This window comes from Anas acuta, chromosome 5 (assembly GCF_963932015.1).
Source record: "Anas acuta chromosome 5, bAnaAcu1.1, whole genome shotgun sequence".
Lineage (NCBI taxonomy): Eukaryota > Metazoa > Chordata > Aves > Anseriformes > Anatidae > Anas > Anas acuta.
Window position 1 is genome coordinate 33,187,670 of NC_088983.1, and position 25,109 is coordinate 33,212,778.

The 25,109-nt window shown below is 43.3% G+C and overlaps 2 protein-coding genes across 7 annotated transcripts in view; both read right to left on the reverse strand.

Annotated features, from left to right (window-relative positions):
* INO80 (INO80 complex ATPase subunit) overlaps positions 1 to 3,808 on the reverse strand; it is a 66,635-nt gene extending 62,827 nt beyond the window's left edge. Inside the window, exon 1 of the mRNA XM_068683854.1 lies at positions 3,361 to 3,808. The gene's annotated coding sequence lies outside the window, so the exon portion shown is untranslated. The remainder of the gene's footprint in view (positions 1 to 3,360) is intronic.
* A 693-nt stretch (positions 3,809 to 4,501) lies between these two features.
* EXD1 (exonuclease 3'-5' domain containing 1) lies at positions 4,502 to 25,104 on the reverse strand. Of its 6 annotated transcripts, none has more exons than XM_068683863.1 (11): positions 24,974 to 25,104; positions 23,951 to 24,123; positions 22,982 to 23,033; positions 21,272 to 21,408; positions 19,898 to 19,962; positions 18,651 to 18,737; positions 17,485 to 17,589; positions 17,286 to 17,366; positions 13,226 to 13,369; positions 11,434 to 11,625; positions 4,502 to 5,826 (listed from the first exon to the last, which is right to left on the reverse strand). In XM_068683863.1, coding segments are annotated over exons 2-11 (1,173 nt in total). In that variant the 5' UTR covers positions 23,952 to 24,123; positions 24,974 to 25,104; the 3' UTR covers positions 4,502 to 5,517. The 6 variants fall into 6 exon arrangements, with proteins under 6 accessions (XP_068539964.1, XP_068539962.1, XP_068539965.1 ...); XM_068683861.1 differs by lacking the exon at positions 24,974 to 25,104 and adding an exon at positions 24,817 to 24,967 and having other exon boundaries at positions 24,055 to 24,123; XM_068683864.1 differs by lacking the exon at positions 24,974 to 25,104 and adding an exon at positions 24,352 to 24,714.
* Between the last annotated feature and the right edge of the window lie 5 nt (positions 25,105 to 25,109).

Below are 25,109 nucleotides of genomic sequence, written 5' to 3' on the forward strand. Positions count from 1 at the left end.
AGGTCTGTCCATCACGATGTCTAGTCAGTAAGCAAACACCCAGCACTGGAGAGGAACCCTTCAAGGACATCATTGGAAAGCAGAATTATGCTTTATAACAAGGTTTCTAATTTTTATACCCATCAAGGTGCACAAACGAAGGAGCAAAACCACTGTTTTCATGAAGCAGCCTAGCTTTGAAGGTAGACTCTCCCAGCTTAAATAAATACCTACTGGCCATTTCTGAGTGAAGCCCAGCAGGTTTTTGCTACCAGTATCACTTTAAAGCCCCGGCAGGGGCACGCTGCAGGTCAGAAGTTCTGCCTGCCCACCAGCTGGGAAGGATTTTTGCTTTGGATGGGTTCTCCAGAGTCGTCTTCTCCTCCGTCACTGGCATCTCTACATCTCGGGTAAGGCCCAGAAGATTACTTTTTTTTACGCCTAATGCCAGTATCAAACATTATAGCAAATACTGACAGTAATTGCACTCCTGAGGGCACATGCACAAACACAAGCTACCGTGCAGGTACAAGGCAGAGCACAGCAGCTAATCCACAGCGCCTGTTCTTAGCCTCTGACTAAGTCTAAGATGCAAGGCAAATCAGCAAGGTAAAACTAATCCAAAGGGTCTCAGTTGTCACACACTACACATATGTATATGAGCTGTTACCAGCTGGCAGGAGAGCACCCTTACATACTCAAATATTACAGCCCACAAAAGCAGTTTCTCACCTCTCCTCCCTCTAACTAGTGCAAGCACACAGGCAACACGATTAAACGGACAAAAAGCTGAAATCCCAGCTTACCCAAGGAAATTATGTCTCTCTCAAATCCCTGTTTACATCATTCAAAGTTTTATCCATAGACCAGGATGAAGAAGTAAAGCCAAGGGAGCAAGAAAATAACCTTCTATGTTTTTTTTTGTTCTCTCACAACTTTAGCAATCCTCTATTTTTTCTTGTGTGGTCTTCTTGTGTTTTGCATTTTGGCACCAACTCACCAAGACTTTCCAAACTGAAATGAACATCTAAGATCCTATTTGTTTTTTTCCTTGAAGAAATTTACGAATCAATCAGGCAAACTCTCATCAGAATAGCAGAATACTGTAAGGACATCTTAGTAACATCTCCAGAACAACTCCTGACAAACATGTAAATCCACACAAATAAATCAAGATTTACATGGAAAATGTACGTGAGTACAGTACTATCAGTTTGGTATATTTTTGTCAATTTCCTTACATGCATGTAATCTCTAATACAGGCAATCGCGGTGGCATAAAACAGCCTGAAGAGGTATTTTGCTTGGAAGAGAATTAAAACATTGAGAGGGAAAAGAGACGAGCATTTTATTTGCTTTGATAAGCGTATAGTTACACTGACAACTGTTCTCTGTGGTACACTATATGCCAGATCTTAAAGTAAAACATAATCCCTGTCTAGTCTTTTTATGGTAGTAAGTTTCTTAAGTATAACTTTGATACACAAGAGATTATTGCTTTTCAAAAACCAGAGAAGGATATTTATATGAATTTAAAGCCCTCAGTCTCCACTAAATTCAAGCTGAATGAATAAACAACAATCACATGCAACTGAAGACACGCTTGCACCTTTTTGGTTTGAAATGGATAAGAAGTCATTTTTAATTGCTTTTCTGAGTAATTAAATTAGTTAAACCTAGATACTGTTCTATTTATGGTACTTTGCTGATTTGCTTTTGTGGCAAGGTTTTATATTGCTTTCCAAGGAATGAGACAGCACTTCATTGATCTCCGCTCCACTTTTTAATTGCTTTTAAACACAGAGAAGAGCCACTGGGATACAGGCCCTGAATTTTCTAATTGCAGAAATAATGGTCACAGACTATTAAAAAAGAAAAAAATGCCGTACAGCTCTGCAAAAACCTTACTGGAAGCGCACACGTAAGCAAGCCACAGAACACCTTCCGAGATACCAAGCGCTGAAGCTGGCATGTCGCGGCTCTGCTTCCACGTTTAAACTAGCAGGAAACCAACCAGAAGAAACCAAGACATCAAACTACGTCGTAGCCGCTCAGGGAGATTACGTCTTGCCCCAGGAGGGCAGCCTCCAGCGCTTAGAGACCTCTGATGGCACTTCCAGACCCTGCACTGTGCAAGCCTGTTACCCTCGTACTCTGACATTGCTTCACCCCTGGCTGTGTACACAGAGCGCGAGCTGCAGACGGCCGGTTTGGTTTTTGCTCCCTCCGTCCCAGCCCACGGAAGGGGAACTGTGCCCAAGCAAGCTCTGAGAGGACCATTTTCTTCCTGCCATCTAAAATAACCCCTAGCATGTAATTTAGCTCGTCGGGCAGCGTGCTTGCTGCAGGATTTACAGCTTGTTACGTTATCCCCAAGCGGAGCACAACTTGCTCGTTTAGAAACGCAAGGCAGGGTTTGAAGCAACTTTAATCAAGCACGAGCCAGAGATGCCCAGAAGTGAATGGAAGGAAACGCTCCTAAGCCCTGGGGAAGGGCTGGGGGTGCAGGCAGGCCTCCCTGGGGCTCCCTCCCTTGCTGCTCGCTACCTGGGCAATTGGGGGGGATCAGTGGCAATGGGGGGGATCAGTGGCAATGGGGGGGATCAGGCTTTACGCTGCCGTGTAGGCGTGCGAGCGATGACAGCGCAAAGGCGATGTTTGGTTTTACCACGTTTTGGGGAGCTGCGAGCGTTACGGGGCACAGCCCCACGCCACAGATTTCGTCTGAGAGAAAAGTAAAATCGTAGAAGCAGCTGAAAGTACGGCCATAAAAGGGGGGTCCGGTTTAATTATTTCGGCTTAATTATTTCAGTCTCATTATTTCGCGAGCACGTGGCCGAGCTGCCTGAAGGGGCCAACGGGCCGGGGCCGGGAGGGGCCGGGCGGGCAGGGGCCGTGCAGCGCCCCCCGCGGCGCCTCCCTGCCCCCGGTGCCCGCACCCGCCGCCTTCCTCCCCCCCCTCCTCCTCCTCCTCCTCCTCCTCCTCCCCCCCCTCTCCCGAGCCGTGCCCGCGGGCACCGCCCGCTCCCCCCCCATCCCCCTCCCCCTCCTCCTCCTCCTCCTCCCCCCCCCCCCGCTTCGCGCACGCGCCGCCGCCCCCCACACGCACGTGCGGCCGCAGGTGCCGGCGGCGCCCCACCCCCCCCCGCCCCAACCCCCCCCCCCCCCCAGGCCCCGGTGCGGGGATGGGGATGGGGGAGGGGGGGGGGTACCGGGGAGCCCCCCCCCGGCGCTGCGGGGCCGGCGCCTTTAAGAAGCGGCCCGGCCGCCGCCGCCAACATAGTGGGGGGGGGGGGGGCCGCGGCCTGTCCCCGCCGCTCGGCCCGGCCCGGCCGCGCTGCCCCCGGTGCGGGCGGGAGGCGGCGGCGCCGTGCGGCTCACCTGGGCGGCGGCGGCGGCGGAGGCGGCGGCGGGGGGGAGCCGGGTCCGGGCGCGGGGCGGCGGCGGCGGCGGCGGGAGGGCCGGGGGCGTCTCGGGGTCCGTGCGCGCCGCGGGGCTCCGCTCCGCCCGGCCTCTGGCCCCGCGCTGCCGGGGCTGGCGCCGCCCGTGTCGTGGCGCGGGGCGCTGCCGGCTGCCGCCTCGCCAAGATGGCGCCCGCGCGGCTGCTGCTGCTGCTGAGGAGGAGGCGGCGGCTGCGGGCGCGGGGACGGCGGCGGCGGCCACTTTGGCTCACTGCGAGGAGAGGAGCAGGGACACGGGGAGCCATGGCGGGGGGGAGGAGAGGCGCCATGCCCAGGCCTGAACAATCGAGCCCCGCGCCGCCCCCCGCCGCCCCCGGCCCGCCGCCCGGCCCCGCCGCCCCGCCCGCGCCGCCGCCGCCTCCCCGCCGCCCCCGCCGCCCCCTCGGCGGGCCCCGGCCCCGCGGCCGGCCGGCGGGGGGCCCGCGCGCATCGATGCGCTCCGCCGCGCGATTGGTCGCGCCTGGCGCTGACGGAAATTGCCGAAGGGACTCGGCCGAAGCGGCCGGCTGAGCCGGCGGGTCTCGCGGGAGGCGGGGGAGCTCTCGCGATGACTGCGGGACGCGGTTGGGGGGGGCGGGGGCGCCGGAAGCGCAGGGCCGCGCTCGCCCTTGAGCCGCCGGAAGGGCGGGGGGGGGGGGGGGGGAAGCGGGAGGGGGGCACTGCAGGCGGGAGGCACCGGGGAGGCCCCGCGGGGACCCCCCCAGGGACCCCCCCAGCCCCGCGCGGCCCCCGAGGAGGCCCAGAGCAAGAGCGCGGCGCAGGCTCCCCCCTGGAAGGCCGCCCGCGGAGCTCAGGCTGGGACCTGCACCCAGGCCGGCCCCGCCTGGGCCTCCTCGAAGCCCTGCACCCAGCGGCCCTCCCGCCCCTGTCTGAGGCGCTGCCGTGGGCTCTGTTCTGAGGGGACCGAGTTCAGGTGTGAAATGCCGGGCTCTGAGGAGCCTGTGTGTTCCACACCATCCACCTGCCTAGGGAAGTCTTGTTCCAGGTGAATGGCACGAACTCCAGTGCTGAGAAGGGGCCCAGAAACAGACTCCATCTCCACATAAAAACCTGTACGAAACTTGTTTCAAACCTGGTTTATTTCTTCTACAGTAAACTGCGACAAAGTACCTATACAATTTGGTTACAGAATACCATTAAGGTTACACCAAAAAATGGTCCAAGACTCAGGCACTGCCTGCATGTCCTTTGTCACTGTGGCAGAGCACTATCAGCTGGAGAAGTTTTACTTTTACCGAATAACAGCCAAAGCAAGCACACCGAGAATAAACTAGTTTTGCTGTTACATCTTACTTTGAGGAAAATGCTAGACACCTTTGCAACTAATTTAACTGTTCCCCTCCCACTTTCAGAATACAGACACTTGTGCATATACACACATTACTACTGCTGCCTTATCTACACGAGTCTGATAGAGTAGGGCTGACACAATGGCAGAGTGCAGCATAATAAGCAGAATGCTGCTTTTGTCAGCTAGCCCAAAATCTCCCTGACTTGGCAGAAGAGTCCTTTTAGTGAGTACACCTCTGCCGTTTATTGCCAGCAGAGCTGTTGATTAAGGCAGGATCCTTTGCACTCTCCTAAGCATGGCTGTTGTTTAGATATGCCAAGTGACTTATCTGTGTATAAACCAAGCCCACGTTAGTTGGCCAGAACTCATGTTTTTTCCAAGCAAGCCCTTTCTAATCTCAATGAACAGACAGACATGTAAGGAGCTCCCCTATTTAGATGTTTGGTTTGTGTGGGAGTTTTACATACGCTGCAACAGTTGACAACAAAAGAACCAATACAACTGAAGACACTTGTCTAATAAAAAAAGTCAAGAGCAAAACCAGCTCATAAAAAAAAAAAAAAAAGATCTCAAAACAGATCTTGATAAATCACACAGCAGGAATTGCCTTGGCATTAGAGAGACCATCATTATTTCCCATCAACAACCTGTTTATCTGTCCTTTTAAAGAGAGGAGTTTTCCTTTGGTACTTCTACACGGGGAACAGCCCCTTTTCATTCATTTGGATGTCCTCAGATTTGCAATTTGAGCTCACCAAGTCACCTGTATCAAAGATTTTTTTACAACTAGTTTGAGGTTGGCTTGAGGTTCTCCCACAGTCTTGCCACTTGATTTTGATTCTCATGCTTTTCCTGACAAAGTAGATCCTGATTGTTGAAGGATGTTCGACTCATTGCTTCATTTGGGGGAAGACAGTCCCTGTCATCTCTATGCGCCCCATCCTTCTGTGGATCGTTTTTCTCATTTATTTTCATGGCTGGCCTGATCAAAAGCCCATCCTCATTCATCCTGTAGTCTTTCACTGCTTTCTCCCTTCGCAGCTTCTGGTCGCTTGCCAGCTGACGCAGCTCCTTTGGCAGCTCCCTGCAAGTGGGCTGATAAGGGAAAAAGAAAAGAAAGAGAAAAGAAATCAAAACAATACATATGCATACACATGCTCTACTTTTGTTAATATCAGATAAGAGCTCCCTCTGTAATTAGCCAATGAAATAGAATAATCATCTCCCATTACATCTACTGAATGCATTAACTACCTGCAAACACTATCTTGGGGGGAGGGAGGGGGAGACACTCCTCTCCCTTTCAAAGGCAACCCAAAGATTAGGCCTGCTTTATTGTTTGTTCCTTTATTACGCAGATCTTCAAGATTTAAGTAATATTTTGCATATGGGATTTAGATTTCTCCTGAGATCTTTTGCACTATAAAGGTGTAAAGCCCCCATAGAGGCATGACCAGTTCAGGTTTCCTGGTAGGAGCCACTGCAAAGGCAACTTTTCTGGCTTTTCTTTAAAAGCATGGTATTTGTATCCTAAAAACAAATGTATATATTTAAAAAAACAACAACAGTTTATAAATCAATAGAACAGCTGCTTAGGAAGAACATGAGAAGAAATGTTCTCCTTAAAGGTTGGACTAGATGATCTTGGACGTCTTTTCCAACTTGAATGATTCTACGATTCCTTCACTTGGTTCTGAGCAGTGCATGGAACTCTGTACAAAACATCACATTTTCATTCATTTTCATTCAAAAACATTTGAGGATCTGCTATTAACAAGGACTGCAGTGCTCGCCGTGTTTGTAGGAACAACAAAAATATCCACAACTGCTTTCATCTATAGAAAGGGGAGTTACACATAAATAAGGAAGCTTGCTAACAAGCAGCCAAGCAAATTCAATTCTAGCAGGTTGCATGGGGACAACTTCAAGACAACACACAGGCAGCACAGAGCAAACATTACTTAACAGCAAAACATCACAGAAAGTGAAAGGAAACCGGCAGGACTGCAGAGCAGGGGAACAGAAACTATTAAATAATTACCCTTCAGAACAGTAAAGCCCCATCCAAATGAAGAAATCAGGAAGGATGAAGTTGCAGAACAAACAAAAGGCAGGCCAGAAGAATTTAATTATTATTTAGCAAAAACAAAACAAAACTTTCTGTAAACACAAGAAGCACACAAAACATCAGCCATGCTGCTGGGCCAAGCGATGGTCAGAACACAAAAGCAGCACAGGAACAAACACAACATATTTTCACTTCTGCATTCAACATGAAAAAATGTGGAGGCTGCCACACCAAAAACACTTGGTGTATATCCAGAATGTTTCACATTGTTGCATAAATATTTGTCCTGATACTTTAAACAGAAACAGCAAGGTGCATTTCACCCAAGATTCCTGAAGTGGTGATGAAACAGCTGAACAAGCAACTGTAGTAACTTGCTTAAAACCTGTCTTGATATCCAAGGACTGGAAGATGGTGCATGTTTAAAGACAGGCCAGGGGAAGACAGGGGAAAGCTTCATGCTGGTTTAGGCAGCTGTCGGTATGGGCACACTGACAGAAACACCAAGAGCCGGAGAAGTAAAAATACAGATAGGATACTCTATGGGAGTTATCATAGCCTTTGTAAAGGGAAGCCATGCCTCACAAAACCTGCGTCTAGAAGTCTGCACAGATCCAGAGGAAGGCAAAATAGTTCAGACAGCATTAAGAAAAAAAGCAGATGTGTTTAGTTGCAAACACCCCACCTTCTGTTCTGTTTAGCCAGAAGAACCTGCATCCAGCTTCCCAACTGCCACAACTATGCTACAGTACCAAAGCTCTGCTTGTGAACAACCACCAGTTAAAGTGCTGCACTTCTAAGAGATCACTTGCTTCTTAACACCAATGTGCTCCCAGGCAGCATTTGATTCTTTGAATCTAAGTCCTACACATCAGAAGGCAGGGATACTTCCAAACCCCTAACCACACACAACAGAAACCTACAAGAACAATTGGAAATTTCACACACAGCTCCTGTACTAGGCTTGTTTCTAGAGGCAGAGCTGCAGAGGCACAGAAATCCATTTTACTTCATTTCTGCGTCCACAAAGAGAGTAATTACTCCTGGCAGAAAGCGATGATAAAAAAAAAAAAAAACAGGAAATAGCAGAGACCCAGAGTTGGGAAGTCTAGGATGAGCTCGCTCTCAGCGGTGAGGGAAGATCACCACTTGAGAAAGACAGAATCACAGAATTTCTAGGTTGGAAGAGACCTCAAGATCATCAAGTCCAACCTCTGACCTAACAATAACAGTCCCCACTAAACCATATCCCTAAGCTCTACATCTAAACGTCTTTTAAAGACCTCCAGGGATGGTGACTCCACCACTTCCCTGGGCAGCCTGTTCCAATGTCTAACAACCCTTTTGGTAAAGAAGTTACACTTTACAGCACAATTACGTTCATCAGCCTAATTCACACCTATCTTTCCTCATCTTGTACTGGATGCAGCAACCCCTAAGGGAACGCAGTGACCTCGCTGCAGGGCAACTGAGGAGGCTTGGCTTTTTCTCCTTGATTATGCATGTTCACTTTTCCTTTCTTTTTCTGTTCCTGAGAGTAGGAACACCAGAGGGCCCCACCCAGATCTGCTCCCAGAGGCAGAATCCCCTGATTAGACAAAGAAAGGAGGGAGTTGCTAGTTGCCCTGATAGCCATTGTTCAGCATTATTCCTCAGTACTCAGCATTACTCAATTCACAGGCAACCTTGGTCTGGAAAGCCAAAACATCTTTTTCTCCGCATATATCCTGATACTGTTGTAAGACACAATAGCTGTTGGCATGATGAATTTCTGGATGCAGCAGTGACCCAGGAAAGATTAGGAGGATGCTACGACACCAGTCTGAGCTGAAGTTCAATGGTGTCAGCTCTGATCTAGAAGCTGCGATTCACCATGGCAGCTTGTGCAAAATAACTTTATGGCCCTGGAGCATTCATGGGCTTTGCTGCAGTCCTGCTTCAGCAACTGAGGACTCACTTCTGGTTCTCCACGGTTGTCATAATGCATGGAGAGAGCACAGTAGACTCCTATTTCATGTTCTCGGAGTGTTTCCCCTGCACAGGTATTTACTTCAGAATCCAAGGAGATCCACTGTTTCTCCTGAAGTAGCGTTAGAACTGCGTCAGATGATGCTTGGAGAACAAAGTCATCAAGCACAGGGACTCTGCTGCTGCTGGAGGCTGGCTCCAAGATAAAGACAAGCTCATCGTACCAAACTGCCGTACACCAGGAGTCCAGCAGTGTTTTTGCTACAATGGTGATTGAACAGTTCGAAGATCTACATCCAGCAAATTCCAAGTAAAAATGGGCCCATTTTACTAATAAAGAAAGGCAGCTACACTGAAGAATTAGGATGTTGAACAATTAAGTACAGTAGACTAGAAGTTAACTATGGAAGGTCAAATAAGAAAGGAAGGACAATGTCCAGCCATGTATAAATCCTGCTGGATTCAAGTCACCTTTAAAAAAAAAAAAGTTAACTTCAAGAGGTTGACTCTTTTCATTCAGTGCTTTCTATCAGACTGCTCCGTATTCTTTTAGTTGGTATGAGACCTCTTCAAGTGATATTTAATTTTGTAGAACTATATCCCAACTACAAGCCAGTAAATCCCACAGAGCTTAACTTAAATTTTAACCAGTCGGTATAAGAAGTAAAATAGCTCTTTTACAGTAAAAGGATTTTCCAAGTAGCTTTATACTTTAGCTCCACAAGAGAACCAGATCTGAATAAAGGCTCTTTGATTCAGGGAATTAATAAACAGTCAGAGAAACTACAAGTTGCATAAAACTATTTATTATTTTTAACCAGATTTAGTTGAACTTGTCAACTCACAAAGGATGTCCTAAAATTAACTTTGATTTCTTACTTTGTCAAAAAATAAAAATAAAATAATTAAAAAAAAAAACAACAAGACAAATAACAGAAAAAAAAAAAACACCAAGCCATGGAGATTTGCTTGGGCTTTAAACACGTATCAAGCAAATTTTTGTTCTAGTATGAGACTTTCATTTGTGTGATCCTCTTACAAGATACAAAAGGGAAAATGATTAACAGTGAAATGATGGTAAAAATGGCTATTGTTACTGTCCATACTACAAGATTCCTAAAGCAACTGCAAGTATGACCATCACATGTGATATTAAATAAGCCTTAAAAATGCCATTTGAAATGCTCAAATTAATCCATTGGCTAATCTTATGCAGTAAATGGATTTAAGAAAGGATTGGCTTCAGCAACTGTTAACCTGACTACTGTTTGAAAATTCTACAAACAAATAGCCCAATGTTAAGTAGAATTACTCTGTAATCTTTTCACTTTTAAAAAACATTTATTTTCCCCTCTATCCGTCCTACGTTCGCAAGCATTTTACACTGGAAATTCAGATGTCATGCTCATTTTTTTCAATGAGGTATACACAACCTTCTGTTTTTGAAAACTCTTCTTTCAAAAGAAAAGGTTTTCAGATATGATCTGTGAAGCAACTGTGACCTCTTGTGGTTATCTACATTCATCTCCTCTTAAATCCTCACTAATGGGATTTACTGCTCTGAGCCCTTACATAGTTCTCAAAGGATTCAAGTCTGCACTCAAGTGCTTTGTTAAACCAGGGCAAAGAAACAGATAAACCTGTCCCTTAAGATAGACCTGTATTCACTTTTCCAAACAAATATTTCAAGGTATTTACAACTGCAAAAATGAGCTAATGACACAATCTAATCATGTTAGTTCAGTCTCCTCACGATGAATGAAGATGTCTGGCAACTTACCTTTTGCTCTATCTTAACAGCAGCCACATCTTACATACTTATTACAAGCCCTGCCAAGATTTCTTCACTAAAGACACTGAAAAAGACCACACCATCACCACTGCCTATTTGGTTTGCATGGAACTTTCTTCCCATCAGTGAAGAAGGTCAAGTTCCTTAACCAAAAATCCCGCACCCCACCACCTCTATAAACGAAGAAGAAATTACTGAAGTGTCTGCCATACAAAAGGCACTAAAAGTTATCTGGATAGCAATTCTACCGGCTCTACATAACCAAAGATGAAAAGTGTTACTTGACTGGATTTTTTTGATAACTCAGATGACAATAGATTTGAAAGAAAAAAGTAACTCATGTCCTTACAGAAATAAAAACCTTTGGGCAACAAAACATAACATTTCTCAGAAACACACAGGATATTCAAATAACTCAGCAGTAAGGGTGAACAACTGGAGAAAAAAAATTATCAACTTTTGGGGAGTAAAACTTCTTATCAAACCAAAGCAACTCTGGCAGCTCCAAATAACACCACTTTGCAACTGCCTGTTGCTCTTCACGTCCACAAACACACGTACCCTCCACTGAGCTCAGAGGTTCTCAAACTCAGATCAGAATGAACAGAAGGCACGTGTCCATTCCTTAACAGCTGCAGCTCACCACCCACAGTACTAAGTTAAGGTGCATTTGTGCAAATAGACTGACGTGAAAGGCAGGCAGATATATGCAGACACCATCACTTCTGCTGCTGTGCTCCAGAAGCAAGATGCGGCATGAAGTAGGGTGCACAGCTGCAGAAGAGGAACCTAATTTAACTATGTCCTCCAGAGTTCATCCATCAGAGCCTTAGATCACATTACCAGGCTGAGAAATAAGCTAGGACATACCCACCTTTGTGCTCCTAAGGTGATCTCCAGATCCATTCCGATAAGCATTTAAGTAATCATTCACCACAGCTGTTAGGTCAGACATCAAATTATCCATTAGAGATGAGTGGACCATCAGAAGGTACATAGCCTTCAGAGCAAGCGCTTGAAGCAGAGAAGGTGGAAAGGGTCTCAAGAACCATATATCGGGATTCTCCTGTGTATCCCAATACAAATTAAAACAGTTATTCCAGTAGTAAGAATTATAACAAAACTTTTCATCACGTTCTTCTGCAGTTTAAACAATACCGCCAGATCCTGATCTCTATTTCAGTGCTATTGAATGCTTGCAGTTTCTAAGGCCATCTGCGGCCATCTGCATACAACCCTGGGGATATCAGAGAAGAGGAACTGTGAGAGGAGGAATTACTTCTTAAAAAAAAAAAAAACAACAGAAAAAGCAACGTACACCTACTACAGTGTGTAATGCTAGGTTGTCTCTCATCTGTCTAAAACAAGGCAGGAAACTAGGTGCGTCTTTCAAAGAGAGAAACCTAAAGATCAAGTTGGAAAAAAATCTCCCATCAGGGAAGCAGCCAGGGATAGGAACAATTTCAGTCAGCACAACTAAAACTATGTTCTGTAAGTCCCAGTGAAGCAGCATGACCATGATACTGTGAGCAAAAGTATCGCTACAGTCCCTTATGGTGGTATACTTACTAAACACGTATTACACAGTCATTTTTTGCTTTTCATCTTCAGACCAATAAAATGATTTGTGAAAGCTAAATATGGAAGGCAAGCCTGTTGTCATTTGGCTTAGATTTGCCATACAGAATTCTCTGAAATGAAATTCTGACAGACACTATTGGAATTCAGACACCAAAGTAAAATATAAACATGTGTTCAAATTTGAGATTTCACTGAGCAGCTATCAGTTTAAAAATAATTTGCCTGAACAAATTATAGCCATAGCAAAAGATATATAATTAAGGCTTTTGATGAAAACTTCCTATCAATGAATAGATTGTGCAAAACCACTCAGATTTACTCAGGAAGTTACAAAACTAGTATAAAGGCAGAAAAGATGATCTGGCAGAACAGAGCTTGTTCCCATTCACAAAAGAAATCCTGTCTGCATAGTGGGGTCTCATTAAGTATCTAGCTCCTCTTTGGAAGTCCTCCTCCCAGCCCCCTCAACTAAAAGAAAGGTCAGGTGATTAAAAATTCCACAAAGAGATATCACACCTGGCACCAGCCTATTTACACGCTATTTATCCAGCTTACACTCCCCAAATCTTGTGAACTTCTTGCCTATTAAGACTTCCCTTGCTTCTCCCTCTCTGAAAGATTAACAAAAACACGGACAATTATAGAGCAAATGACACTGAACTGTGCTGTTACTCTCATTTTTCCATTCTCGCAGTGCTGGCTAGAGTGTTTCCTCTTTCCCTACATGACTCAGGGTTCATTTTACCCGTTTTGTTCTTTTGGAGCTAGGTTTCAGAATTAGTCAAGTATATTAAGATATCCAGACCATTTTTTACCAGTTACGCAAAACTTCTATTGCACAAGCTTTGTGTTTCTTCAATACCTCAATTTCAAATGTACTATTAGGAAATACTAGCATAAGCACTGATGAGAGCTGAAGCATGCATCTGTCTCCCAAATGACTATTACGAAATGTCCTGAACTACAGAAATTTGACTATTAAACAGTGCCACGCTCTTTAAAAAAAAAAAAAAAAAAGAATCTGAAAAGGGGCACAGCACAGCTCACAATTCAGTCTTCAGAGGTGCCTCACTGAATCAACTCACTGAAGCCACTTCCTGCCTGCACTTCATGAGGGCATCCCATTTGGAAGGGATCTTCAAGTGCTGCATCAAACACTCCTGCAACGTGCAGACACGGTGTGGAAAGTAGCCACCTGTTGCCATTGAGAACTGCAGAACATCAGCCACCTGTGATGGAAGAGATCAGGATGTCCTCCCCAGTGTCTGCTGAGCAAAAGCAGAGAATGTGGAGATTTGACAGTGGGGAAGCATATTACAATACAAAAAATATACTGCAGACACATTAATCCTCATTTTGACTGTATACAAATTGCAGAAGTAGTAGTCTGACTCCTTAAAGCCATCAAGTTAAATGAAGAGTAAATCAGGTTATAAGAATGATTTCTCCAGACAGCACATTAGGAATAGTATCAGAAGAAAGTAAGCACACAGTGATACTTCCCCTACTTCTTGTTGCTTTTTTTTAAAACACAAAGTAGTGATGCAATGCAAGGAAAACATGATGAAAGAATATGTAAATGGTCTAAAACCTTTTGACAAAAAACTGATTTTGCCAGTAAAACTCATCTTTGACAGCATACAGACCCAAAACTGAAAGAGACAACAACCTACAGCAGTAACTGCATGTCATATTTTTTGCTTGTTTCCTATGTTGGTTTTATCCTTTTTACCCTTCATAGTATCAGGCTCCAATTTTTGCTACTAATTAGGGAACACAAAGATGACTGGGACTATTTTACCAGGTGCAGAGCAGTGACAATGGAAAACAGAAGCTTGGAAGAGAGTCTACCCACCAGGGAAGCAGAGAAGAGAAACTGAAAAGGCTAGAACCACCTTCAAAATCTAATACTTGAGTGATGCATCATTGGAACCAAGTTCTCAGACTTTCTCTCCTACTCAAAACCCCAGACTCCTACTCTGGTCCTCTGGAATCCCCGCTGACCTCTCATAATCCTTGTCTCCTTTCTAACTTTGTTAAGAAACCTGGAGCCAAACTCTTAACACAAGTATCTACAGACCTGCCAACAAAACCTGGAGTTTACATGCTAGCCCAGTTTTACTGCAAGCGTTACAGCTGAAGCTGCTGTTTGAGCTGTTCCACAAGGAGCTGTCCACGTGCTATCTAGACCAGGTCATGCAGCGCTTTACAGCCCCAGCCCAACCCCTGCAGTGGTGACAACAGGATTTTCTAGCTTTGACTTCTTCTGGCCACTTACACTGAGTGCAAATTCCAAGACTAGCCCCCCAGTTCCTGACTTATCTGTAAAGTCTTTTGAAAATACATCTCTTTTCCCATCCAATAGCAAAGGCAAACAAGCTGGTATGATTTACTACTGAGTAAAGCTGACTCTAAGGCATCAGCTGCCTTCTCTGGGAGAGAAGCCATGTATTTACTGTGCTTATCAGAAGAAAGCAGTAAGCAAATCCGTTTACTGAATTCCCAAGGAATAAAAGCTTTTACTAAAGCATTGAGGAAGATGCAAAATGCTAGTGCACCACAAGTAGAACAAGCCATCTTGGACTAAGGAAGGAAATGATGTCAGACCTCCGACGCTCTGTAGTAGAACAAAGGATCTAGGACTGCCTATACTTCTGGTATGCTGACTATGCTGCTGTAGTCCAAAGAAGTCTACAAGCATCAGCTAAAAAGTAACAGTATACATGGAGAGAAAGGAACTGCAATAATTCAACCTGATTAATTCACTGAAGACAGGAAAATTAAGACTCAGTGAAAGCTGACTTTCACTGGTTTGTAAGCACAAATAACCAGGTAAAGAGGGAGTTTCCATCATTCCTTACTGAACAGACCTTTTTACTGTACCTCTGACCACTAAAAACTCATCTGGCTTTTAGCTCTCAATGGCCAAATGCAGATGAAGAGGAACCTCAGGAAAGACCTTCTGAAGCCGTCAGTTATTTTTACTCAAAATCAAGATAAAAACTTTCAAATCTACAGAGATGAATATTCCATTCCTCCAGAAGGTTAGAGAGGGAATTACTAGTTTGTTTGTTTTTTTAAAAAAAAAAAGTCAATGCTTTCCAAACAAGAAGATAATAGACTTAAATACATGTATTTAAACAAAAATGCAGTCTATTCATAAAAAGCCTAATCTGAATGCACAAGATTAGAAAATAAACTTAACAATGAAAACAGTGTTTTAGCTATCACTGAACTCTCTCAGAAAATCTTAGTCATTGCATGCTAATGGCTTGGATTCAAGGGCAGAAACTGACTACTACATGCTAAAGAGGTGTGTATGTGTGTTGATCTGTGGAACCAGACCGCAAATACGTCACTTTCACATTTTATGATTAAACTTAGCATGAACCTCTGTTTTATGGACAGTCTCAAGTTGTTGTCCTTTCTTTATTCTTCTGGTACACACATCTAAGAATTGCATTATTTCATTTAATTGTAAACAACTATGCTGCCAACAACATTTTAAAAGAGGCAGAGATTTCAGAGCATGAGAATGCTCTAATCTCATGATGCAGCACGGAAGTGTCAGAGAAGGCAGCATTATGGATGCACATTAGAAACCTTTCACTGACGTGCACTATATGTATATTATTACAAGCAACAAACAGTTGCAGCAACTGGCCAAAACCATGGGTAAAACTTTTCAAATGATGCAGGCAGAATCCCATTTAAACCAGAATTCTTCAATTCACTGCTGTGTTTTTAAACAGTCTCACTTGCACGTGCACTTGTGTACGCAGCCTGCTCCAATTTTAAGAAGAGCTCCTCAGTGTTAAGTGCTTCACAAAGAGCCTCTGTGAGAGTTTGCTCACAGGAATTTCCCAGTTACTGTCTCCAGACAGTAGATGACAAAAGTAGATGACAGCTCAATACTGCAATAACAGGCATGCTTTAGGGCAGTCAAAACCAAACTGCTCCCCTAGCTTACTTATATTGGATGTATGATTCAGACTCAGATCAATGGATCAGAGTAATTGAATCTAAGCCTAAAGATCTATTAATGCAAGAAAAGCATGCTCACTCTGAAACAGAACTATGAGAGCCATTTACAGGCCTCAGAGGTCCTAGCATGGGTCGGTCTGGTTAGGCATTTCCACTGTACCAGTTACATGTTCTAGGCAGTACAATTGCCTAGTTAATACATTAGCAGCACTGGTAGGAATTTTCTTCTTGACCTTTTTCATACAGTCAAGACTTAACACTGACATTGATTGATACTTGATTTGTAGTAGAACACTACAAATTTTTAGGGGCAGAAGGCCAAACTAACATCAGAGAGGGACTGAAAGAAAGTTTTGTTGTATAACATTTACTATATAGCCCAGACTAGGACTTTGAAGAACTACTACAGACAGTCATGTTTATGACATGAAAAATCAGTGCACACACAAGGACAAGAATAACACACCCACACCCACTACAAACAATGATAGCCATTTTGTTATTTTCTTCTCTGAAAATGCTCTAATTTTCCACTTAGTCACGCAACATTTTAACTACCACAATTACCAGAGCTAGCACTAGCAAAAGCAAAGATTTTTGTGATTATCTGGCTTATACTCTCACTTCCACCACTGTGTTTATTAACAGACACTCCCATTCCTGGATACCTGTAAGCCTGACTGTTTTCTGCACTTGTGAAAGGGTCAGAAAGGGTAACCAGAAATATAAAACACAAGTCTATCTGGCTCCAGTTAAAGCCACAGTAGCATCAGGTTGTGCCAAGTTTTATCAAGACCCATTAGCATGTATTAAAAAAATAATAATAGTAAAAAAATGCTGCTAGTATTGGATATTAACAATCTCTTAAAATGGGGATTTAGAGATACCCAAAGCACCTCTCATAGATTGATGCTTTTCTTGACTAAGATAAAAGCTTCTTCTGTGAAAAACAAGTATTTTTAATCTATTCTGGTCTACACAAGACAGGCTCTAAATAGCAGCCTTGCCTGGCAATTCTCACCTGGAACGAAAATACATTTAGAAGGCTCAACTATCACCACATTCCACTGACATTAAACTTTCCTTGGAAGAAGGCTCTGAAAAAGGCTCAGTTTTCTCTCATCAAAACTTTTGTTGCCAACAAGAGTATGTGAAGGGTACCTGTGTATCAAAGACATTGCAGAGAAGGACGCTGTACTGGTGAAAAAGGCAGTCTGAGATCCAACGGCAGTCATGTATGACCTGGAGCAAGAAAGAGCTGTCAGACAAACCTGTATCTAACTGCAATTTTTCTGGTAATCACTACATCTATATGCAACCCCTCCTACCTCAGATGTCCTCACACACCCTTAACCCTTACCTTCAAGATGTTTTTATCTTCCAGCACCATCTGTAATCCATTTTTGAAAGCTTGAGGTCCCAGAAGGAAAATATCAAACAGAAAAATACGGCTCTTTGTTGCTATCTACGACAAATTGAATTAGAAAGAAGATGAGTGAGAGAGACAAGACCAATGGATTTTAAGGTAGGAGAAAGCGCACTGTCACATACAAGACAACCTTATATACAAGTACACATTAAGCAGCACACTCTCCTTAATGCTAATCTATGAGAAAGACTTGCTTTTTTCAGAGATAACTCACAATAATTAGGAAAAACGACCTAGTAGTCTACTATACACATTTAAAGGTAGCATTTTGCTGCATTTTAAGAGCAAGCCCTATCCAAAGCACTTTGCATAAATTCCTACATGTACCTCAATGTCATTTCTAAGGAATCCGATCAAGAAAAATTATTGTTCCCATGACATTCCTTTAGGTGTCAAAAACTGCTACAAAAAAAAAAAAAAGGACATTGTTTTCCACTACACCATTCAACATAGGCCATAATATTTAGATGTTGTCTATTCTCAAACTCATAATGGCTTAACAAAAGCTGATATATGAATACAGTTTAGCCATGCCAAAGCAAACATTCTGTAGACACTTCTGCAAGTTTGAACTCCCACACAAGTTTTTGCTTTGGATTAACCACGCCCACTTTAAACCTCCTTAAAAATAAACCAGGATACTTTTGAGTATATAAAACAATATTAATTTCCATCCCTTCCTGGTCAGATATTTATATCATCACAGCTAATCAAGATATTTTATCATCTTTAGTTGGATTTTACTTCTCCAGTTATATTGGCATTGTGATTAGGTGGGTTTTGCAGTTTTTCCATAGGCAACAGCTGTACTATTGTACTACCTCTACCTCTAATTCAAGTAAATAAAGATGGCAAACCAACCAAGTTATTTGTTATATACAAATATATGTGATATACAAGTAATTATTATATTGCTTTACAATGGCATAATTCTTCCTGTAACAGGTAGTGCATGAAAAAAATTAATTGTCTTGACGAAAACCATATCCCTTACCAAAAGAGTCACATTAGTATATCTTAAGTACAGGCTAATCCCCAAACACTTATTAGTTTTGCATCTGTGTAGGGGCACATCTAGGGAAACACCTGCTTCTTACCTGAAGCCAGGAGAGTTTTCCATGACGACATAAATTAACACCTTCTCCAACTACACTAACAACATGCTGCTGTTTCAGGTGTAGCACCTAATGAAAAACAGGGACAAAAATAATCTGTGCCAGAGAATGATAAGCAGAGGGACAAATAGTAAAGCTGGATTTTTCTGGTCACGATCCATACGTAAGCTAAATACAAATCGGGAACACAATGAATCCCGCGGATATAGTGATCCAAACAGATGCAGTATCAGTCCAGTTATAGATAGATAGCTGGATATTCTGCAGCTAGAAACAACACATTTAATAGAGATCATTAACTAAAGATTATAAACTCCCCATATCTCCTCAGAAGAAATTATCTTAACTAGGTTTAAGGAGCTTCCTCAAGATCACAAAGAAGGCGTTCCTGTTAGATAAGAACAGGAACTCATCTTCTAAGGTATTCAGATAAACCTGTTACCCTCACAGACACAAGAAGTTTCAAAAGAATTAAGATAAATTAACCCATACTGCACATGCTGCATAAGAGCGGCAGAAATAAAAAGTCAGCTTCTTTTTCAAGCAAAAAATAAATTAATTTGTAAGCAGGGAAATCTTGCCCTGTGGTAAAAGAACTTTTTCCTCTGTGTGCACTCTCAATTTATCATAATAAAAACCCAAATCCCAGATGATGTAACTGCAAGAGAAAATGGCTTGGAAGGCATAGCATTGCTGGTCTAAGTCAGACCTAAAAATACTATTTGGTTCAATAAATCTACCATGGGTTCTGAAATTCTTCCTACCACATCCAGACACTTCTGAAGTTCTAAACACCCATGAAAACAATTCCCTCTCCAAACACCAACAATTCCTCATGTTGTTCTCTTTCTAAAGAAAATAACTGCTCACTAACTAGTCATACTGACTCCTCATCCTAGTTTACAGGTGAAACAGATTCTGAAAACAGCAACCAGCACACAGTGGTACAAATTTGTATCTGCTACAAACTTGTGCACTGTACTCTTTCCCTGCATGTATGTACAATTTAAATATACTTTAATACCACCAGGGATACCATCTCTACTTGACTTAAGAAGCCAGTTACTACTTACTACCAAATTTTCACTACAGTCTGCAGAAACAATTTCCAATACAAGACCTCATGGAGCAGTGCTCACCATCCTGCACCTAATAGAGCTACTGACAAACCCAACAGAATGGGCTTAAAAAGTCATATATGCTAAGCAAAAGCTTTAGTTAATACTTACTGCTGGGCCAAATTTCTGCGGGAAGCAATCGATAACTGTGTACTCTACCTTCTCTTCTTCTTTCCCTAAAATGAAGTTAAAAAAGCATTAGAAGCTTCATCTGATTGAATGAACTCTGCACAGAGTATGTATTTCAGTCATATAATCGATCTACTTCTCCGGTTTAGCTTCTCAGCTCTTCTCTACTCCCTGAACACATCCAAACAGACCATAGAATCACAGAATGGTTTGGGTTGAAAGGACCTTAAAGATCATCTGGTCCCAACCCCCCTGCCACAAGCAGGGACACCTCTCACTAGACCAGGTTGCTCAAAGCCCCATCCAACCCAGCCTTGCACACCTTCAGGGATGGAACAGCCATAACTTCAGGTTCAGTTTACTGGACTGTCTGCTTCAGATATACATAGTCTTGAGCATGAGCCAAAATTCTAAATTTTTCACAGAAATACTGACTGTTCAAAAGTTGCAGTGTTTTTTTTGTTTGTTTGTTTTTGTGATGTATAAAGAAAACGAAGATTTCAGTTCAAGAAACTGCATCTGTTAACAGAGGGCTAACAGAATTTAAGACAGATTTTAGTATTTCAGAACACCTGCTTAACAAAGTCTAATGAACAGATAAAGGGCTCTCAAAAGATTTTCTTTCCCTTTGAGTAAGATGCAAACATTAATAACATGCACCCATGACAACACAAGGACAGTCTTCCAAACTCTGAAATAACATCCTATTGCAAAATCACATGACAACATTTTAAAAGGCTCTCCCAGAGTACGTCAGTCTCACTCATTTTCTTCCCCACCTCCCAGGCAAAGGCAACCGACCTTCCTTTAGCCTGTACAGGCCTTGCATGCCTGTCACAGCTCTATGTGAACAGGGCGAGCCAACTGCGTTTTAGACCTGCACCTGTGGGTGTGCATACAGCAGGAACCGCTCGATCAAATCAATGCAAGTGCCTTCCAAGCGTGACAGCCAGCGCAGTACAGAACAGCAAGAGTCGTAGTGAGCTTTCACTTATTTGTCGTGCCATGTACATTTCAGGTACAAGGGTAAGATTAAACAGCCACCACAGAGGAATGCTCACTGGCTGAAGCGCTTGACTTCTCCAAAAATTAGTTATGCTGCTCAGCCACTTTTACAGCTGATGAGAACCACAGGATTAACATTCTGGAAAGCGAAGAAGTTTTTCTGATGTTGTGTACATATTTGCAGGCAAAAGGCACGTGTGCTGATACCGAGCTCTGTGCCTATCTGCCGGCGACCACTGTTCTTTCAGAATACAGCCTGTCCAGATACAGGCAAGCCAAGAGCGCACAGCTTTGGGGGAAGATCCTGTGTGACACACACTAACTACATTGCTTGACTAATATTCATGTTACCTGAGAGGGAGTACTTTAAGCTATTCAAAGCTCTGGGCTGGCTCTCAGGGAAAATGCCTGGAGAACTCCATGGGCTATGATCTGCTTGTCCTGTGTCTGCTCCTTTGTTCCCATTCCCCTCAGCAGCTGAAGTGCACCTGCCAGAGCAAAACAAACATACATAGCACAAAAGTCAAAACATTACACATTTCACCAGCATGGATATTTTAATAACGAAAATTATTTCAGCCAATGCCATCTACCTGCATCTAGACAATAAACTGCTGCACTGAAGCAACTTCCTAATCCCATGTGCATGATTCTTACAGGAGACTTTGAAGCTACCCCACTACATGGTTATTTTGCCCCCAGGATCTTTATTTCACATGAAATTTCAGATTTATTTCTAAAACTAAAAGGTGAAAATATAACCTGAACATATTCACGGCAAAGGTCAGCAATGAAGGTTTCAAGAGAAGAAAGAGCTAAAAGTACCATGAATGAAGTACCTGATCTAAGCCCGAGAACCACACAGTTGAAAAATCTGCAAATCTTGAAACTGAAACCTTAGTATTTGATCCATTATTTAATCATTATAATCACCCTCTGATTATAATCAGAGGTTTCAGTTACAAGTTGGATTACAAGTTAATAGATCAGTAGAACAGCTTTACCCACTGAAACGTTACTATAATCAAGCTCAAGTTATTACATATTTAGTAGAGATGGTAGCAAGTCAAGGCCGGAAATTGACGTTTCAGTAAGGTGAATGTTTACCAAATCACGTATAAGATTTCTAAATTCTTAAATTCTAATTTCTAAAACAGGACATTCCAACATTAAGAGCACTTTACTGCGAAATATGCCTTATTAGTATAAATTTCTGTATACTGATATAAAACCCTCCTGTTACAAATAGAGAGCTCCTACAGCGTATATCCCTATCTCAATATAATAAAACATAAAAATAACTCCTTATTTGTAAAAATAAATGATCAATATTTAGACGTGTCTGAAAAATCTTGTATCTAAAATGGCATATTAAAAGATTAGTGCAAAAATAAACCTGTCACACAAGTGAGCACAGTATGTATGTTTATTTGACAGGGAAGAAGGAGATGAGGCAGCAGCAAACAAGACAAGTGCTGCTAATCACAATTCTATGTGCTAACTATATTTTAAGGACTATTCAGTAGATACCTCTTCATTCCTACTTTTCTTAGGAGAAAAAAAAAAAATGTGGTCTTGTGAGAAGACCCAAAGCAAAGCCATTTAAGAGCAGGAGACTGTAGAAGTCTGAAACATAGCTTTACCAGCTTCCTAAAGTCATGTTTATAAGCATTTTACAGCATGTACACAAACATAACTTCCATATACAATTCGCCTAGAACTATTCAGGCAGAAGAAATGTTCATGGGAAACCCTCCCTGAAACCACAAGCTGACCTGCAAACAAACCAAGGAAATTATTCTACTCCGGAACATTAATGGGAACTAAAAAATAATAATAATAATTAAAAAAAAGAGAAATACCAAGTTATAGTTTGAAAGAGTCTTTTAAACTGTGGAGGCCTTCTACTCATCACCTTATTAATCTCTTTAGAGCAAATACAAACTTGGCACAGCTGGGTCTGAACATCTGTAAGATATTAAATGCAGGTGGTGCCTCCCCTACCAATTGCATTCCTATCCCCATCTCCTACCACAAAAGGATGCAGGCATTTCAACATACTCAGTAAGCATTGCTGCTCCGTTCCCTGAATCCAGTTCATCCAGCACTTCCACTACAATAGAAATAAACAATTTATATCCTGCTGCTGACAAGCAACTTTCAGGAAATAACAAGTGTTAAAAAAAAGGAGAACTATAATGAATAATAAACAGCATAGGACAGACATATATACAAGAAAAGAAACTCAAAATACAGCTTAAATATTTTTAAATTCACTCTGATGTACAACTTATATAAAATAGCTCATATAAGTAGCTTACAAAAAAGGTATCAGAACTTTAATATTTAAACAATAAGCAGTGGGCTTAGCATCCCACCAAAAATGAAGTCAATATTGAACTACAACTAATTACGCTACTTACTATTAAAAACATAAAACAGTACAGATATAAAAACTACAATGGAAAAAGGCAGATGGACACAGGTAAGTACTTGATAAGCTGCCTTCTAACTACTTTCCCCTCAGCACTTTGCCCTTTGTCCCCAAATCAAAACTTGATAGCAGACGCCCATAGAAATAAATGCACGGGACCTTTAAACACTAGAAACTATTTTTTGAGTAATTCTGTATTTTATGACTAGTGAATCACAGAAAAAGGCTCACATAAGCAGACCACTTAGTGGAGATTCCTTTCACCTGTGCAAGTAAAAGCAAAACCAAATTAACTAGAACTTTCAGCAATTTAACTTCCCAGCACAGAACATCTTGCACTTGTAAGAGAATGCATAATAAACGTTTAATTATGCCTTCTACCTTCAGGAAGTAAACAGGGAGCATGCATAGCTCAACTTCCTGATTGTTATTTCCATTAGTGGTCTTACTGAACTTTATTCATTAGCTCATCAGCTTGTAAGCCTTAACGCAGTACAGTCACAAAACCTTCATGAAGTACGCGACTGCTATTTCACTAACAGGTAACTGGGGAACAAAAGGTGTGTGATTTCTACAACATTCTGATTCCTACTGACTTTAGAAGAAAGTTGTGCAACTGAAGACTCCAGCAGTGACCAAAACTGAAATGCTGAACCAAGTGTCCATGATCCCCGTGTCTTAACACACATTAGGGCCTCACCACTGGCTATTTCATGTTCAAAGAACAGCTTTACTCCTGGGGTGCTTCTGCCAGTTTCCAAGTTCTTCACTGCAATCAGGGAGTAGAAAAAATAGGTATGTCAAGTTCTGCTGTACAGGTAAAAACTTAGCATTTACTGAACAAAGCAAGAACAGAGGACCAGCTAGTTCTATTAATTACAATAAAGTCAATAAAATGGGGATTTTAAAGGACAGTATGTTCACTCTACGTTAACAGCACTTCCATACAATTACTCTGTGTGCTTAACAGGACAGACTTTTGGTCTGCTATACCCACATCATCTCGAACCAGAGAGCACAGGCAGATCCAACTGCTTTTATCTCAGCTTTAAGGCTGTGTTTTATTTATACCAGGGCTGTTTAGGCTCTGGGGAACCACACACATGCGTTGCAGCGGGCACAGCAAGTGCTGGGCAGGCTGTGGGCTGGAGGCCGCACACGCTGTCCCTGGGCAGCCCCTGCAGAAGTCACCCACGGCTATTTTCAGACCAAGGGGTTCAAACAGCGGGAGGCAGGAGCATCAAACACCGCTTTTAACGACGGAACGAGTTATTGGTGCTTGTCCCCCAGAAGTCAGCCTCACACAGAGCTGCTTTCCTCACAAAAAAAAAAAAAAAAAAGAACAGGAGCACCCCAAGCAAGCCACCCCGGGGCCGTGAGGCACCACAAACGCCCACAACAGCGCCTCAGCCTCCAGCCCCACACCAAGCCAGGGCGCTGGGGTACCACAGGCGGCCTCGACCTGTCCGCAGGAACAGCCTCCGGTCGGGGCTGAGGTACTGCAGCACGCCCTGGAAGGCACCACCACGCAGGGTGAGCCTGACGGGCTTGCCCAGGGCAGCGCCGAGCCGCGGGCTGCTGAGCGCCATGAGGGCGGTGCGGACCCGCCAGCCGCGCACCTGAGGCGCCACACAAAATGGCGGCGGGGCGCGCGTGCGCGGGGCGGCCGAGGGGCGGGCGGCGGGGCCGGGCCGGGCCGATAAGAGGCGGCTCCGCAGCGGGGCCTTCTGACTAAACGCTGCGCGGCCGGGCCCG